This window comes from Podarcis melisellensis (genome assembly GCF_964234715.1).
Source record: "Podarcis melisellensis genome assembly, chromosome: 10".
In the NCBI taxonomy this organism is placed as follows: Eukaryota; Metazoa; Chordata; class Lepidosauria; order Squamata; family Lacertidae; genus Podarcis; species Podarcis melisellensis.
The window spans coordinates 34,097,721-34,113,621 of record NC_138542.1 but is presented as its reverse complement, the minus strand read 5'-3'; the positions used below and the strand labels follow the sequence as shown (position 1 = coordinate 34,113,621).

The following is a 15,901-nucleotide window of genomic DNA, read 5'->3' as shown; positions in this document are numbered from 1 at the left end:
TATTATTATTACGGTATTATAAAGCAGCCACAGCCCATTCAAATAGACAGTAAAATCAAACTCTTTTAAGTTAAAATGTTTATACTAGCAGTTTTGAAAGCCTGGGAAAACAAATATTTTCCCTGTTGCTGAAATAGTAGTAAATGCAATTTCCAGGCAGGCTTCCTTGGGGACAATATTCCAAAGATGGAAAGCCACCACAGAATACTCCCTCATATAGTGTAATACATATTGAATAGAACTGGAGGTAAGAGTGAGTGGAGAAATGTATGTGCATCTGCAGCAGCACAACTGAACGCCTGAATTTGCCCCAGCTGCAACAAAATTGGTATTTCCCACATAGGTCTCTACAGCCACAACAGGTGATGCAACCTTCCAACAGCTTGACCTCACCCCCAAAGGCACACTGCTTCATTGTCTCCTGAGACAGACAGATGCCAACCAATTTAATACGCTTAATTTTTATTTGTACAAGTATTCAAGATAACCGTTTATTTTATTTTAAATTTATCTTTCCAGTTTAAAAATATTTAATATTACATTAATATGTAACAGGTAAATTTATACAGTTTGAGAAAACACAAAATAACATGTGAAACAATGCAACAAAGCAAATCTATTTTAATATAAAATGCAGGAATATAATCTTTATCATTCATGTAAATATGCTCAGTAACCTACCCTAGTATTAAAAACTAAACCTGGATAATGGAGTTTTAAGATGTAAACAGCTACAAATGCTACAAACATTAATAATGGCCTTAAAACTGCAACAGCGATGCAGAAGTCATCACATATAAACTTGAATTTAGAGGTTGGATGCCATCGTGAATAGCCTATTTTTAAAAAAATAAAAAAGTTTCACTGAAGTTGAATTTTGTTCTTTAAGTAAATTAAAGTATAAAACAAATGTAATACATACGGTTGTTTACTTTTTCGCGTTCAGAATTTCCTGCAAAAGGGAAATAGTTGTAACAAGTGAAAAAAGGCTTTAAAAATGTTAGCATTTTGCTATGAGTTTTTATTTTCAGCCATATGACAGGAAACGTGAAAGCATTTCCATTAAATTTCAGCATCCAAAATGTACAGTGATTTATTTGATAAACACCTGGTAAGTTGAAAGCCCCCCTCGTTACCCCAAGTCTATTAGGTTTTAAGTTAAGAGTAAGGTGAGTAACCAATTTTAATAACAAAATTATAGTGAAATTCTGCCACCACCACTGCCTGCCAATACTGATGACTTGAAGGCTCAGACTATAGTCTATCTGCTGTCCTGCCTATAACCTTTTTTCTATAATCTGGAAGCTGAAAGGAAGAAGGTACAGTCATACCTCGAGTTAAATGTGCTTCTGGTTGAGCGCGTTCGAGTTGCGCTCCACAGAAACCCGGAAGTAACATTTCACCGCTCGCGCATGCGCAGACGCTCAAAATGACGTCACACGCATGTGCGGTAGCGGCGAAACGTGACCTGCGCACGTGTGCCGTTGCATCTTGCGTTCCATTCGGGATGCGAACGGGGCTCCGGAACGGATCCCGTTCGCATCCCGGGGTACCACTGTATTTTATTTGGTTTTCAGTAATACCTTGTCCAGAGGTACACAGTGGTGGCTACCACCACAATCATTAGACACCTTTCAAAACCACAGAGACATGGGCAAAGTACAGGTAATAACAGGCAATAATTTGTGTATGCAGTAACCAATAGATACGTAATAATTTTTGATGAGCTAGCAACAGGGAGCACAGTGTTTTCTCACTTATCTTTTGCTTTAATCAAAAGGCACTCTATGTATCCTTGCAATCGCATACTTTTATAAGATATAGTCATGTGTAAAGCTTTAAACCTGAACACCAATTAATCAGTAAAATATCTGAATGTGATTTCTTGAATCATGAACAGAACTACTAATAGGTATAATGGAATGTTCCCTTTTGTTTCTCTACACTAGCTCAGTACTAGTATTGACAACAATATTTTAAGGACCACTTTTCAGGAATGACTGAAAATGCAGCTTTGTACTCTATAGCACCCAGAGACACTGACCTCCTATGAGATCCCTCTCAAAAGAACCTAGGTCACCTATATTAAGGAAGCAACTGTTGTCTCTCTACTGCAACAGTGCACCAAAGCCCTTTTCCCAAAGGATTGACTGACATGGGACAAAGCAAAGAGGTGAATACCAGAACACTACTCGCCTTTCCTGCGTTCCATGCCTTAAGCACATTAGAATGTCCTACTAGAGGTGATACAAATGGAACTCAAAAACCAACATATTTGATGGTTTAAATAATCTTTTTCATGAACATTTGCATCATTCACTATACTTACTACAGAGTCTATTTTGACACCTGTCTCCTGGGCAGTTACTACATGGCCTTCCTGGTTTATATGGTTGAATTCCAACTTCCATCCTGAAGAACAAAAGTTTATTAAAGTAATAACAAATTAAGTACACAAAGTTACTGAAAATTAAAATGAAGGCTATGATAAATATAATAAAAGTTACAGATGCTAACAAATTGTGAAGAGTGGACAACCTCAGTCCTGGGTGCTGAATGCATCCCTCTAATCCTTTCCTGGCTTTACAATTCTGCCTGGGCCACACTCCCTTCCAGCTTTGCACTGGCCGAAAGACTAAGAAATGTGGATATGAACAGGTTATAGAGACCTCTGGCTTTTCATGGCTGGCAGGAGGGACCAGTATGGTGCTGCAGACCTATCCTTCTGATACAGTACTGACATCACTGCCGCTTAAGAGGATGAAGCAAAGGCAAGATTGGGTTGTGAGGGAACATCAGTGGAGTAAATCCGGTGTTTTTGCTGGTGCACCCATTTAACCAATATCTTGCTGCTGCCCTGTCAAAGTGCCAGTGTCACCAGTATTGGCTCTGCAACACTGATCTATTTGCTTGGGTCTCTCTTGGTCACTGGAACATGGCCTACTGTGCAAAGGTAAATGTTTCACCTACTGCCATGCCCTCTTTTGCCTCTGGCCCCACTCACTGTAGGTATAATGCTCCAGAAGTTCACCTGTGAGCGAGTGCAGCCCTCATGTAGGGGGTTGGATTGGTGACCTCCAAGGTTTGTGTAGTAAAGTTGCAATAGGGTATCTGTGGTATTATTATTTATTAACTTTAGTCGCTTGTTACCTAAAGGTCTCCAAGTGACTTACAACACTGTTAAAAACACACAAAAATGGCCTCCTGTAGTAGTCAAAACTGCAAAAAGTGCCATTGTCAAAAAATTATTTTAATCTAAGTTTTCATGGACCAGAGCCCGCTTCTTGGGTGCATGAAGCTGATTTGGTGATTCTCCTGGAATGTCAGGTATTTCGCCAGCACCTGGTACATGATTATTTAAGCGGAGATACTGAGGACTGAACCAAGAAGCTTCTTCATAGTAGGATGCATTCTATGACCGATGGCTCCTCCCTGCTAGGGAGACAACACACTGTACTTTTCCGTCTATAAGACTCCCCCATCTATAAGACTCCCTCATCTATTTTGGGGGACTCAAATTTAAGAAAATGGGAGGGGGAGGGGAGATGGCTCAGAGTTGTTGAGTTTTTTGCAAAGGATTACCCAGAGTTTTACAGCTTGGGGGGTGTGTGTGCCAAAAATCGCTCACATGCAACATCTATACAGGTACTGACAATTGCCGGCCCACTTGCCACAGCGACAGCCAATCGCAAACAGACCCTTCCCCAGCAAAAAAATTCATACCCGACTGAGAAAAGCTGTCCACTGGCAATCACGTGTGTCCCAGAACAGCAGCCACCAATCGTGGCAGCGACAACCAATCAACAGCAGTGTTTGTTGCAGAAGCCAATCACCAACCCAATTAGAGAAGCAGCGGCCAATCCAAAGCAACTCTTCTAGCAGCCAACAATTGTCGCTGACATGCTCCTGCTTGCAGCTGCAGCCAATCACCCGTCCACCCCATTCACTATCCTTCTATAAGACGAGGCAAGTTTTTGAACATAACTTTAGAGTAAAAAAACTTTGTCTTATACATGGAAGAGTACGGTACTTACAATACAATAAAATTTTAAACTACAGTTGTAACAGAACTAAAATTGTGAATGTCTTATTAATCACATTTTGTATGTCTAACCATTCGGATAACAGAAATAATTGTTAATCATAGAAATGGCTCGAAAACAGCAGTTGAGTATTCTGTTTGCTTTGCAATCAGCAGTAAAAGACACAATACATACATACAGTAAGAAAGCAACCCAACCTCCTTTACACCAGGCTAGGGAGGTTTGGATTAGGAAAGGGTGTACCTTTGCCCAGCCCTACAGGCCTGTCAGCTTCCTTCTGGTTGCTGCCAGTGGGGTGATGCCTGTGGGGTTCCCACTGATAGCAGTTTTAAATGGGTGGGGAGGGCCTGAGCTGCCACCTACACACTGGCAGAGGCTGGCACAGTGATATGCCTGTCCTGTACTTTCTGTCCCAGTCATTGTGCATGGCAGAACTGCAGATGCACCAATGGCTCTGTAGCTCTGTAAAGAGCAGTTAAGGTTGCTCCTTAATTCAACTGTGAATACTCATGCAATTCTGCAAGTTAGAACACTTTGTGTAAACACAAGTTTGGATCTCTTTAACATTCGTTAACTTACGATGGACCATAATTGCATACAAATGTCGCACTATTCCTCCTTCCATCTTGTGATTTACGACAGAGGATAACAGCACAGCCAACTTTATAAGTATTAGCCCAAACAACCTGGAAAAAGTAGATTATATAATATAAACTATGTTATGTAATATTCAGTTTCTCTTCAGACTCCTCCTCTCTTTATTGTCATTTGGCTAAAGGTACCTTTATGTTTTATGCTAGTATTCAATCATCCTGGATGACATGTAAATGGAATACTATTTCTGTTAATTTGGGGGTGATAACTGTTAAATCTTTTATGTCTGATTAAGAGCTGTATTCATTATTTGCATGTGCCAGGAAAATGTCTAACCTTAAGGTGCTTCTGTTTCTGAAGATACAAAAATGGTTGACAATCTGACCAGTGAAAAATAAAACTTACCTGAAGATAATGTCTACATATCATTTCACATGTGTTGCTACTGTAGTTGTAGTATATTACTTCATCATGAAATACTGAAATAGGAATAGCAGGATCAAATGGTTTACTTCTGGCAGGTGTCCTGTACATATTTTCTCCAAATGGCCTAAATGCATATTCAGGGTGGATATTGTTAACTGGGTTATATTCAAATATGCATTTCTTTCCCCATTCTCTGGCTATTTTAGCTAAGGCGAGATCAAATGTCTGCAAAATACAAAAGTATCACACACAGCTATTAATTATTTTTGTTATACAGCTCTAGTAAATGTAACGATGTCACATTTTCAGTTCAGTCAAAATTCAGATTACAAGTCTTTCTTTCTGTTATGTACTGAACTGAATCCTAGAACAATAGGATCCAGAACGTAGCAGTCTGTTTGGTCTGCAGGAGCCACCCAATCCAGCTCCAGGTGGAAGTGAATCTGCGACCTGATTGGTCTGCAGAAGCAGCCAATCAGGCTTCTGGAAGAAGTGAATCTGCAACCTGATTGGCCTACAGGAGCAGCCCGGAATTAGCCAATCACATGGGGCCCATTGTGTAAATAATGTATATATAGCTAGACGTTTTGGGGAAAATTTCATTCATTGCTACTACGAACTGAATAAAGAGCATAAAATTCACACTCGACTCCGAGTATATTTCACTTTCAATACCTTTTCCACCCAGCTCTCAAACAATGTCTTCCTTTACACATAAAAAAAGACATATGGCACAGCCATATGGTGGATTTGTAGTGCCTTAGCACAATTCTTGAATCAAAGTGAGGTAGGTGGAGCACATCGCCAATGAATGACCTGGCATGGGAAAACTGGTGGTTTAAAACAGCAGAAGTTAAAGTGAAGTGGAGATGAAGAGAACTGAGAGGAAAATAGTTTGAAAAACGACAGAGGTTTGAATAAAGCAGGGATGGAGGGGTACAAAGGTAAATGGCAGTTTTAAACAATGACCCTGCCCAGGTGGGAAACTAGCAGTTGAAACCAAGGTTTGAGTACAGTGATATTATTCACTTGTGTTCTACCCATCTCTGCTTCTCTCACCGCCCTCGATACAGCCAACACTGGCTGTCTGAGGCAGGCACCCCCACTACCCCTCTTGTAGGGCAGCCATGGTTTGCTTCTCAAAAATGTCCAATGTTCATTGACTGTCCTTAAGATGTAGTGGATGACAGTGGGAGTTTCTCCCTTTTAGGGCCCAAGGAGAAGCCAGGGGGAGGGGTTCGCCTCTTTGGCGGCACCGCAAATTGTCTCAGCTCCCTTCATGGGTGTAGCCAGGAATTCTTTTTTGGGAGGGGCAGGCTTTATTTTTTTGGGTGGTGGTGGGGAACAGAACCAAGCTATTTGCAACACAATTGGTTGAAGTATTCACATTTCCCCAGGGCCGGATTTAGGTGTGATGAGGCCCTCAGCTACTGAAGGTAATGGGGCCGTTTATATGTCCAGCTGTCCTTTGTCAACAACAAATTGTCGCTGTTTTTTTGATGCTATGTGGTAATTTATGGACCTAATAAGTTTCTAAAACCAGTGATATTTTAGGGAGCAGGCTAGCAGGTGCATTACTTACATCATAGGAGCCTACACAACACAAAACACTGTTGCTGGATGTAGGTTTTATTTGCTTTTTATCATATATTTTGGAAATGTACATTCAGTTCTTTCGCCCTTTAAATTTTTTTGGGCCCCAAGACAGTGGGGCCCTAAGCTATAGCTCAGGCATAGGCAAACTCGGCCCTCTGGATGTTTTGGGACTGCAACTCCCATCATCCCTGGCCACTGCTCCTGTTAGCTAGGGATGATGGGAGTTGTAGTCCCAAAGCATCCGGAGGGCCGAGTTTGCCTATGCTTGCTATAGCTTGTTTAGCTTATAGGTAGATCCGGCACTGCCCCCTACTTGCACACCCACACCCCGGCTAGGCCCACGGCTCCCTTTCCTCCTTCCACCCCGCGCCGGGGACACACCATGTACAGCATGTTGGAAGCGGTGGGCTGGACTTTGGTGCGGAAGTAGTTGTGGGCGTCCACGTACTGACGGATAAAGTTCTGGTTAGTAATCTTGGGGTAGACTTGGAATGTCTGCTTGACCGGCTCCTCCTCGGGGACGACCAGCCCCAAGACGAGCCACGGCCACAATCGCCTCATGGCCGCCGCGCCCTGACAGGAACGCGCGGGCCGGGCGGAGCGCGCAGCGACCGTTGCCCTAACGGTCTCCGCCTCCTGGCCCCGCCCTCTAAACCGCCTCGGGATGATGTGTTCCCGCCTCAGGAGGCGGACGCTCCGGCCACTTCGGGGCGCCGTTTCTATATAGGCAGTCGGCGGAAGCCGCGCGGGTTTTCCCTCAGCTAAATTTTCCTCAGAGAGCCGATTAGGCCCATTCGCGTCAATGGGTCTACCCCGAGTTGCACTAGCTAACGTCGCTCTCTAATTTCCAATGAAGAGAGTTACGAAGGCAAAAGGCGCTTCGGTTTCCCGTGTCGCCTGGAGCCCGAAAGGGGGCGCTAGAAAGGAAAAGCGGAGGCGTCGCGGGACCGGAAGTCGCCCTTCCCACGTTAATGGTTTCCTCGTCCAACTTCCCTCGTTCCTGCGCTGCTGACTCTCTCTCTCCCCAGGCGTTTTGCCGGTGGACGGGCCCGGCACCAGGCGCTTGTCGATTCCCGGCTGACCGAGGGCCGTTTGCCTCCCTCCGCTTCTCCTTTTGGTCCTTTCCTCCGCTGCTGTCGTTCTTGCTGTTCCTTCCGCCATGGTGCTGTCGTCGGTGCAGCAGGTGTTCATCTCCGTCTTGCTGGTGCTCTGCGTTTTCGTGGTGATGCCGAGGATGTTCGGCGGAAGCGGCAGGTCCCCGCGGGGGGCCAAGGCCTCGCCTGGTCGCCATGATCCCCATCAGCAGCGCCACGGTATATGGGGTCGGCCACCTTCCCCTTCCCATCCCTGCAGTCCGGTTATAGAGGGAAACGAGGGAGCTTCATTAGACTAGTTAGCGAACTGTTTTTCTTCAAGAGGATCCTTTTTCCAAGCAATCTTCCTTAAGTCCCGCCCCCATTTTATTTTTATTTTTTTGCCGCAAAGGTATGGGTGATCCTGGAGGAGAAAGGTGATGCTGGGCATTAACCCTCATCGGTGTCACTTATGTTATTAGTGTGCTACGAAACAGTTCCAACTTTTGGATGTTGCCTTCCCCCTTTAACTCATTAATTCTTCTTTGTCTTTTTTGGATAATAATATTTTGAGTTGTAGTATTTAATTAGTCCCAAGGAAAGTGAAAAACTGGCGTTTTGTGCCTTTTATGCATACTGGGAGAGATAACTTCTAGGGCAGAATGAGGAAAAACCCACTTTTGTTTCTATGTTCTTAAAATTGATAAAGTCTTGGAATATAAATATTTTCAAGGGGGAGACCTGGCTAACTTCCTTTTGGCCTAAAATCCATCAAGAAAATTAGAAATTAAAATTTCAGCCATTCCTATAGCAGCATTAGGTATGTCTCCTTAGTTCAGATTTAAGCTATCCTAATTCCCTCCCCTTTAATATACTAGTAGGCTCCATACTTCTCTTGTTACTCTGCCAGTGTGTCAAAGCTGTGGGGAATGGGAAATGTGTTTTGTGCTTTAACTGAATGTTGCTCATAACTTGCTTTATTTGTTTATACTTTAATGTTGCTTTTCCATTGTAAGATGGCTAAAGTATAGCAGTCTTTTAAGCTCCAGCACGATATAAAATCAAACAAAATGTCAACATATAGCACAAAATAAAATTAAAACATTCCCAGCCAATTCCTGTGTCTGATGTGACCGCAGAGCTCCATCTGCAAAGAGGAGACTCATAAGAGTTTTTAAGAGGGGCTAATTTTAAGTGTGGAGTGGAGAAGCCTATTGTCATGTTCATTAGCATCAGCCAATCTCACACTATCGCATTGAGGCTGTACCTGGAATTGCTTTCCACAGTGAAGCTGATTTCTCCATGCTGCAGAACAATTCTCTTCTTCACAGACTTGAGTGCTTCTCATTTTTTTTATTTCAGTCTGTTTGTATGTGCATGTATGTATTACATGTATGTATGTATTTGTTTTTCAGGTGGATCTGAGAGAATCTTGCAGTCACAGATGAATTCAGAGGGTTCTGAAAGCAAAACATACCAAAGCATCCAACAAATGAGAAATGCAATGGAGAAGGAGATGAAGACTGAGCGGACTAGAGGGAATGGCAAAGACTTTGCTTTAACACTCATGCCCTTGTATGCTGTTGGTGTGGGTGTATTTGCTTTATACAAGTTCTTAAAGGTAACTATTAGTAAGCAAGAGAATTTATGATCCACATAGTTGTTCAGAACTGGGATTAGTAAGCAAGAGAAGTTATGATCCACGTAGTTGTACAGAACTGGGATTTGTTCAGTCATGTGCGTAATGATAATGCCACTGCCATGCCCCATTCCCAAACAACTTTGGAACAATGCAGGAAAAGGTGATGATAATGATGCCTTCACATAGCTTTTAGAACAGTCTCTGTTCTGACTCAAAGCAGAAACAAGACAAGATTTGCTGACTGCGAGAGGTGAAGTTACAGGGAACCAGGCAGAGGGCCCTCTCCGCAGTGGCGTTGGCCCTGTGGAACGTCCTCCCATCAGATGTCAAAGGAATTAACAACTATCTGATGTTTAGAAGACATCTGAAGGCAGCCCTGTTTAGGGAAGTTTTTAATGACTGATGTTTTAATGTATTTTTAATCTTTTGTTGGAAGCCACCCAGAGTGGCTGGGGAATCCAAGCAGATGGGCGGGGTAGAAATAAATTATATTACTATTATCATTATTATTATGCCACATCCTCCCCTCACCATCCTATTCAGCTGAGACCCTCAAGTAGCTTCCTGCTCTATGCTCAAGCAAGCACCAAAACAAACATATCAGCAAGCACAACCCTGCCTAGACAAATGATTGACTCCAAAAAGGAGAGGAGAAGTCAACAGCAAAGCCACTTGGAGTTGGAGGTGGTTGGGCCTGCATCACAGGAAAGGGTATCTACAGATAGGCAGTCACCTAGTCTGATAGTGGAAGTGGAAATGATAACCAAGTGGAGAAGTGTATTTCTTCAGCAACACTTGAAATATGCATTGGCATACTAGGCTCTCCACAACAAGTTTGCAACCTGGTCATAAATATATGTATTTCCAGTATTGGAGCCCTTTGCTTTCTCAGGAAAGAATGAAATATAAATGCCTTGGGCTGGACTTGTAAATGCTTTTATAGTCCAATAAATGTGGTTAGGAGTATAAGCAACAATTGTGTTTCCCAAAAGTTCTATTAGAAAGGCTTTTGTGATGTTACAGAAATATCTGTTGTATACAGAATTCAGATGACAAAAGGCAGTAGTGGGAATTTTAATCGTTCTTAGGATTGTATCTGAAAAAAATTACCGGTATACTAAAATCGGTATGACTAAATCAGGAAAACTGAACTGTAAGTTAAAGCATTATGACTAGGAAGGGGCTAGTTTTCAGCCTAGTTCAACAGGAAATTTTGGATTGATGCTGGTTTTGTCATTGTGAAGTCAGTGAGAATAAAGAGGCTGAAACATAAATTAAGCAGATGGGGAAATATGTTTTGGATTACACTATATTTCCAAGATAAAGTATTATTACTTGCCTCGTGTCTTCACATTAAACGAGTGAAACATTTTCTTGAGCTTTAGCTATTTTCAATATTAAAAGCTTTTGTGGTAAATTTTGTTTACTCTTTCATAGATGAAATCTCAAGAGGAAAGCTTATCCAAGCAAGAAAAAACTACAGAAGTTAAGACAAAAGAAACAGGTAGAAGTTGATTCAGAAATCTCTGGCCTAGAGATCTTTACCATACAGTTTGCACATAGTAGTTCAGGCAATCACACCTCAGCTTAAGAAGCTTGAGATATTTTTTCTACAGCCCTTCTATTTCCCTACTTGTGTGACCAGCAATCAAATTGGTGGGATTGCATAATCTTAATTGCTTTTTGGGCTGCTGTTTTATGAGTCGAGTGCATTCCTGAAAATGCATTCCACTCACTGCTTACTGATAGTTATGGCAAAGCTACTTTGTATCATTATTTCTTAGCACAGACTACAGCAATCTACTTTAGAGAACATAATTCTTGCAAGTATTGATAATGTATGTATTTGGTTTTTAGGAAAAAATGTCTGTCAGATCAAATGCTGCTCATTTAATCAAATAAGTGAAGCTGTTTTTTCCTAGCCAATTTTGCTGGTAAAATGACCTTTTCAAATTTTCTCTGCATTGTATTATTTATAATGCAATCCCAGTCATGTTTATCCTGAAGTAAATTCTACTGAGTTCAGTGAAACTTGGTTTTTATAATATCAAACTAAGTTTAGGATTACAGCTCTTGAATGCATTAGTGCAGTTCCATAGCTCCTCTGGAAAAGTAGAAAAATAGATTATTGGTTTTTAAATACCTATTAGCAACACTGCTTTAAAGGTATTTGTTCTCACTTGTAGAACGCCAGCTTATGGAGTTGGAGCAGCATCTAGCACAGACAGAGAAAATGTTAAATTCTTTATTGAATCAGTTAGATCCACTTTCAAGCTGGTGAGTATTTTGGTGGGGATTTGATTTAGTAATATTTCAGCTCTCAAGACAATTGTGAATTGGTAAATGTGATTAAACATCACAAGAATATTAGCATGTGAATTGTTTTGCTGTCTCCATATTTTCTGCATTAACAATAATTGACAATATAGTAAAAAATTACTGGAACAATCTTTACACTCCCTTCCTAGACCCTAAATAGCATTTTGGTAATACAGGCTACACAAGACTGGATGAGTAATTCAGATTTCAAGGTGCCAATATTAAGTTTTCTTCATACAGGCTTTTCATGCATTTGGAGTATTTATAGGTTTGAATATTTTACGATTGAAAAATAAATTACACCAGTATCACTTGAATGACCCATTTAAACATTTATTAGACTAATAGTGGTAGATAAGTAGATGAGAATTTGAGTATATCTTGGATCTCTTCTTTTGCATGTGTCTTTAGCAATATTACATAGGCCCATTTATCGGCTTCTGCCCACATCATGGCAGATGCAGTTAGGTTTTGTGCCTGCATTATCGATACAGTGTTGTTTGCTTCTTTGCACTTGCCAGTTTGTGTCCTGTAGTCTTAATCTGGATAGCAGAATCCTGACAGCAGGAGAATTCCTATTGCTTCCTTGATGTAATGAAAGGTGGTCCCTAGTGACTGGCATAGTTGAAAGATGGTTCCATAGCCTGTCTGATTCTTAAGTGCTGTCATAAGAATTTATCACTAAGAGTTTTCTTATAAGAGGGTTAGAAAAAGTATAATAGAGCTGCTCTCTATTACTACCTGCTGACTTTTCAATTAATTTCGTGTCAGCATTAATGCCTTGGCTTCGGAACAGAAAGATGAAATTATGGTACAGCTTGAGTCCATTAGGAAGCTGATGAAAGAAAGTGGATTGGACAAATCGACAATGAAACCAGAAGGTATTTACATCTTTAGTATGTTAAAATCACACTGTAATAACCCCTGCTTGAGACTCTGGCTGAAGGTTTTGCATACGATTTTGCGGGTCTTGACATATTTGTACGACTTGGTGGTATCGTGTAGTATTGTTCTTTCTAAGCAATTAGAGGGCACAACATACCTTCCCATTAGATAAGGGGTGGGGAAACTTTTTAGCCCAGCAGGCCAAATTGCTATTTGCCTCCACCTATGTTGGACAACTTCAACAGGCAGGTTGTCCTGCCAACCTGTCCCAAGTCCTTGTCCAGTAGTTTCCAAGTGTCTAACACTCAGCTGTTTGTTGGACACTTGGGAACCACAGTGCTGAGCATAGGGCTGGGAGCACAGTCATAGCTAATCTAGCCGGCTTGAACTCACTGCCCATTGGCTGATAGGCTGTGACTTCAAACCTGCTTTCTGCATGAATCAGTGGTGCTATTGAGTTTGCCATGAAATACTTAGGCATGCAGCTGATCCAGTGTGCCGCTACCTGACCATATATGACATAAGGCAGAACTTTCCAAACTGTGTCATGACATGTGTGTCAGCTGTCATGTGTAGGTGTGTTGCGTGAACACTCCCTGTGCTTCTTCCAGCGCTGGAAAGAGGTTAGCTTAACCTCTGGTTTGCTAGTAAAACTGAATTACTGTCATGAAATGATGCATGTCTAAAAAGTGTGTCACCAACATGAAAAGTTTGGAAAGCTCTGACATAAGGTGTAGGGCAGATAGGTGTGGTTTGGGGAAAACAGGGGAGAACAGGCCAAAGATTGTAACCCTTTCATCACATTATTAGTGGATGCAGATCTGCGGCTTCTATGGTGTTCCTCACTCATTTTTATAGAGGAAGGTGGGCCTGTGAATTATCTATATATTTGTTTAAGCTACAGAACAAAAGAAACATTACTTATGATTTAATAGACAAGTTACAGAACTGTAGTACTTTAATGTAGTGTATACTGCCATCTATAATAAAGCTGGTTGCTCATTTGCAATTTTCTGATAGCAGCTTTGTTATAATTATTATACAGACAGTGGACTTAATTATAATTTTTAATTTCCCATTTTCTTCCCTCCCCTCTTTTTTTTTTTTTTGAAATTCAGATGTTAGCCACACGTGCCAAGAGAGGCTTGAAGATCTTATTCAGTCATTCAGTTCACATCCTGAGGCAGAGATGAGTGAGGGTGATAATGAAAACTGTGGGCATAAAGAGCTGTTTGAAGATATTGAGGAACACTGTGATGAAGAGGTGCATAAGCACTATGATCATGAGTTCTTGCTTAGTCCAACGGAAGACCCAAAGAAGATGGAAGATGATGAAGTAATTGATCAAGAAACAGCAGAACCAGAGACTGGGTTAAGACTACGTATTAAAAATGAATTAGGTAGATAAGATAAGTTATATTTAAAAGCTTGTGATGAATTATTGCACATATTATAATGCACTTTTAAATTATTATGGAACAGATTCACATTTGCTGCAATATGCATTGAAACAATATATTTATGAAACTTTTCTATTTATTCTATATAAAGGTATTTCTGTATATATTACCCTAAAAGCTCTATATAGTATTCCACTACACTGTAAAGATGCAATGTATTTTTTACAACTATTAAAGTCAAGGAATGGTTGTATGATTATGTTGTATACATTTTTTTTCCAATTTCTTACTTTTAAAGTCTACACGTTTCACATGAATGTCTCCACAGAAAGGATTTGGAGCAAATACTGTGTACAGACAAGCAGTGAGTCCTGTTTTGTTTTTGCTTTTTTACTTTTGTTCTGAAACAATTGAAATACTCTGGCAAGTTTATACAATTCACTGTGGAAAGGTACTGTATTGGGATAACTTAGTTGGTAGAGCATCTTTCACCTCATGTTGGGTGAAAGATTCCTGCATTGCAGGGAGTTGGTCCCTTCGAACTGTACAATTCTTTGATTCTGTTACCTCAATCTTAATAATTTTTGCCAGGCTTCCTGAAAATTGTATAGAGCAGCAGAAGTATCGAAAAACTGACTAGCTAACAATAGTGAAATGTAGTAGCTTACCTGATGGGTTGTCATATAACCCATATTTAGGTGTAACAGATGAAAAATATTCCCTAAGTTTGAAATTTGAGGACAAATATTTCTTACTTATTTGATCCCTGCAAATACTATGAAGACAGAAATGTATGACAAATGTTTTTTTAAATAGGGCTTCAGTAGAATTGAAGAAGTATTAATCATAGGTGGTTTTACATATGAGGACATAATAATAATCTTTTCCTTAGCAGGTCTTAAAATCAGGTAAATGCATCCTCAGATGAGCAACAAAACATGACATATTACACATGTGTCATGATTTATTTAACAGAAATAAAGCTATCTTTGAATTCACACTTGTGTATTCTACATACAGTAAACTTAATTTCAAAATATTGTATCCATTACTGAGAGCAGCATAAAATACATTATGAGGGGGAAAACTTTTGTCAGGATAGAAAAACCTGACACAGATTGCCCTGCAGTCTGGGTGTTGGGGGAAAAAAAATATATCGTTCCATCTTACAACACCACGCTTGCTTGGGTTCATGAGCCAAATAGTAGTTTCTTGCATTAGGAGAAAGCTGGCCGGTGCAGGAACTTTATAAAAACACACAACCCAGGGCCGCTCGCTGAAACAGGTGGGCAGCTTAAGGCAATCATAGTAGCAAAAGTTGGCTCATATATACCTCGTAATCTGATTTGTGGACTTGCCCTCCGGAACTTGTCCCGGGCACCGCGATGTTGTTATGGTAGCAGCGTATGGAGTAGAGAGGCTGTTGCAATGGTGACCTTTAGTAGTCGCCCCTCCTTCCCGCTTGTAGGTATGCCTGGTAAAAAAAAGTGCGCAAGCTCCAGGTGAGGAGCTGCCGCATTTTGACAAATGCAACGCGCTCTCTGCGATTTTAGGGAAAGGTAGATGTGTCGGTGGGTGGCAGGTGGGTGGCCGCTTCCCTACATCTTCCTCCGCGCCCGGTCTCTATGCGCCCCTCCTAGGGCAGCAGCAGCGGCTCTAGGCTCGCTTCCTAGGGAGGAGCTCGCGGATTGTTCCCTCGGAACAAGCCCAGAAGAGAGAGCAGAGGTGGGGCTGGGAAGGAGGCTGGACGAGGAAGCGCCCAGGCGGGAATAGGCCGAGGAAGGAAGGGACGTCGTCACTGAGGTGAGAGCGGCAGACCATCGGGGCGCTCGCCCGGCCTCCCCGTTCGCCTCTCGGGGCGTCTTTTCAACTTAACGCGCCCAAGTGGCGGTTGAGGGAGCGGGAGGCGTTCCGTCTTGTTTA

The 15,901-nt window shown here is 41.5% G+C and overlaps 3 protein-coding genes and 1 long non-coding RNA gene across 4 annotated transcripts in view; 2 read left to right on the top strand and 2 right to left on the bottom strand.

Moving 5' to 3' along the window:
* Positions 1-477: 477 nt before the first annotated feature.
* On the bottom strand, positions 478-7,324 carry LOC309379177 (glioma pathogenesis-related protein 1-like). The gene is made up of 6 exons (XM_081928103.1): positions 7,041-7,324; positions 5,043-5,288; positions 4,623-4,729; positions 2,330-2,412; positions 923-952; positions 478-836 (listed from the first exon to the last, which is right to left on the bottom strand). Exons 1-6 carry the CDS (start codon positions 7,218-7,220, stop codon positions 670-672), a joined length of 813 nt encoding a protein of 270 aa, XP_081784229.1. The 5' UTR covers positions 7,221-7,324; the 3' UTR covers positions 478-669.
* Positions 7,325-7,457: 133 nt separating this feature from the next.
* On the top strand, positions 7,458-14,227 carry CCDC107 (coiled-coil domain containing 107). The gene is made up of 6 exons (XM_081928099.1): positions 7,458-7,972; positions 9,148-9,353; positions 10,812-10,878; positions 11,561-11,651; positions 12,465-12,574; positions 13,697-14,227. Exons 1-6 carry the CDS (start codon positions 7,819-7,821, stop codon positions 13,984-13,986), a joined length of 918 nt encoding a protein of 305 aa, XP_081784225.1. The 5' UTR covers positions 7,458-7,818; the 3' UTR covers positions 13,987-14,227.
* Positions 12,002-15,546, bottom strand: LOC309379203. The gene is made up of 2 exons (XR_014172397.1): positions 15,312-15,546; positions 12,002-12,355 (listed from the first exon to the last, which is right to left on the bottom strand). It is a non-coding gene; the product is annotated as an uncharacterized lncRNA (long non-coding RNA).
* Positions 15,547-15,594: 48 nt separating this feature from the next.
* CAPS2 (calcyphosine 2) overlaps positions 15,595-15,901 on the top strand; it is a 29,278-nt gene continuing 28,971 nt past the window's right edge. Inside the window, exon 1 of the mRNA XM_081928047.1 lies at positions 15,595-15,781. The gene's annotated coding sequence lies outside the window, so the exon portion shown is untranslated. The remainder of the gene's footprint in view (positions 15,782-15,901) is intronic.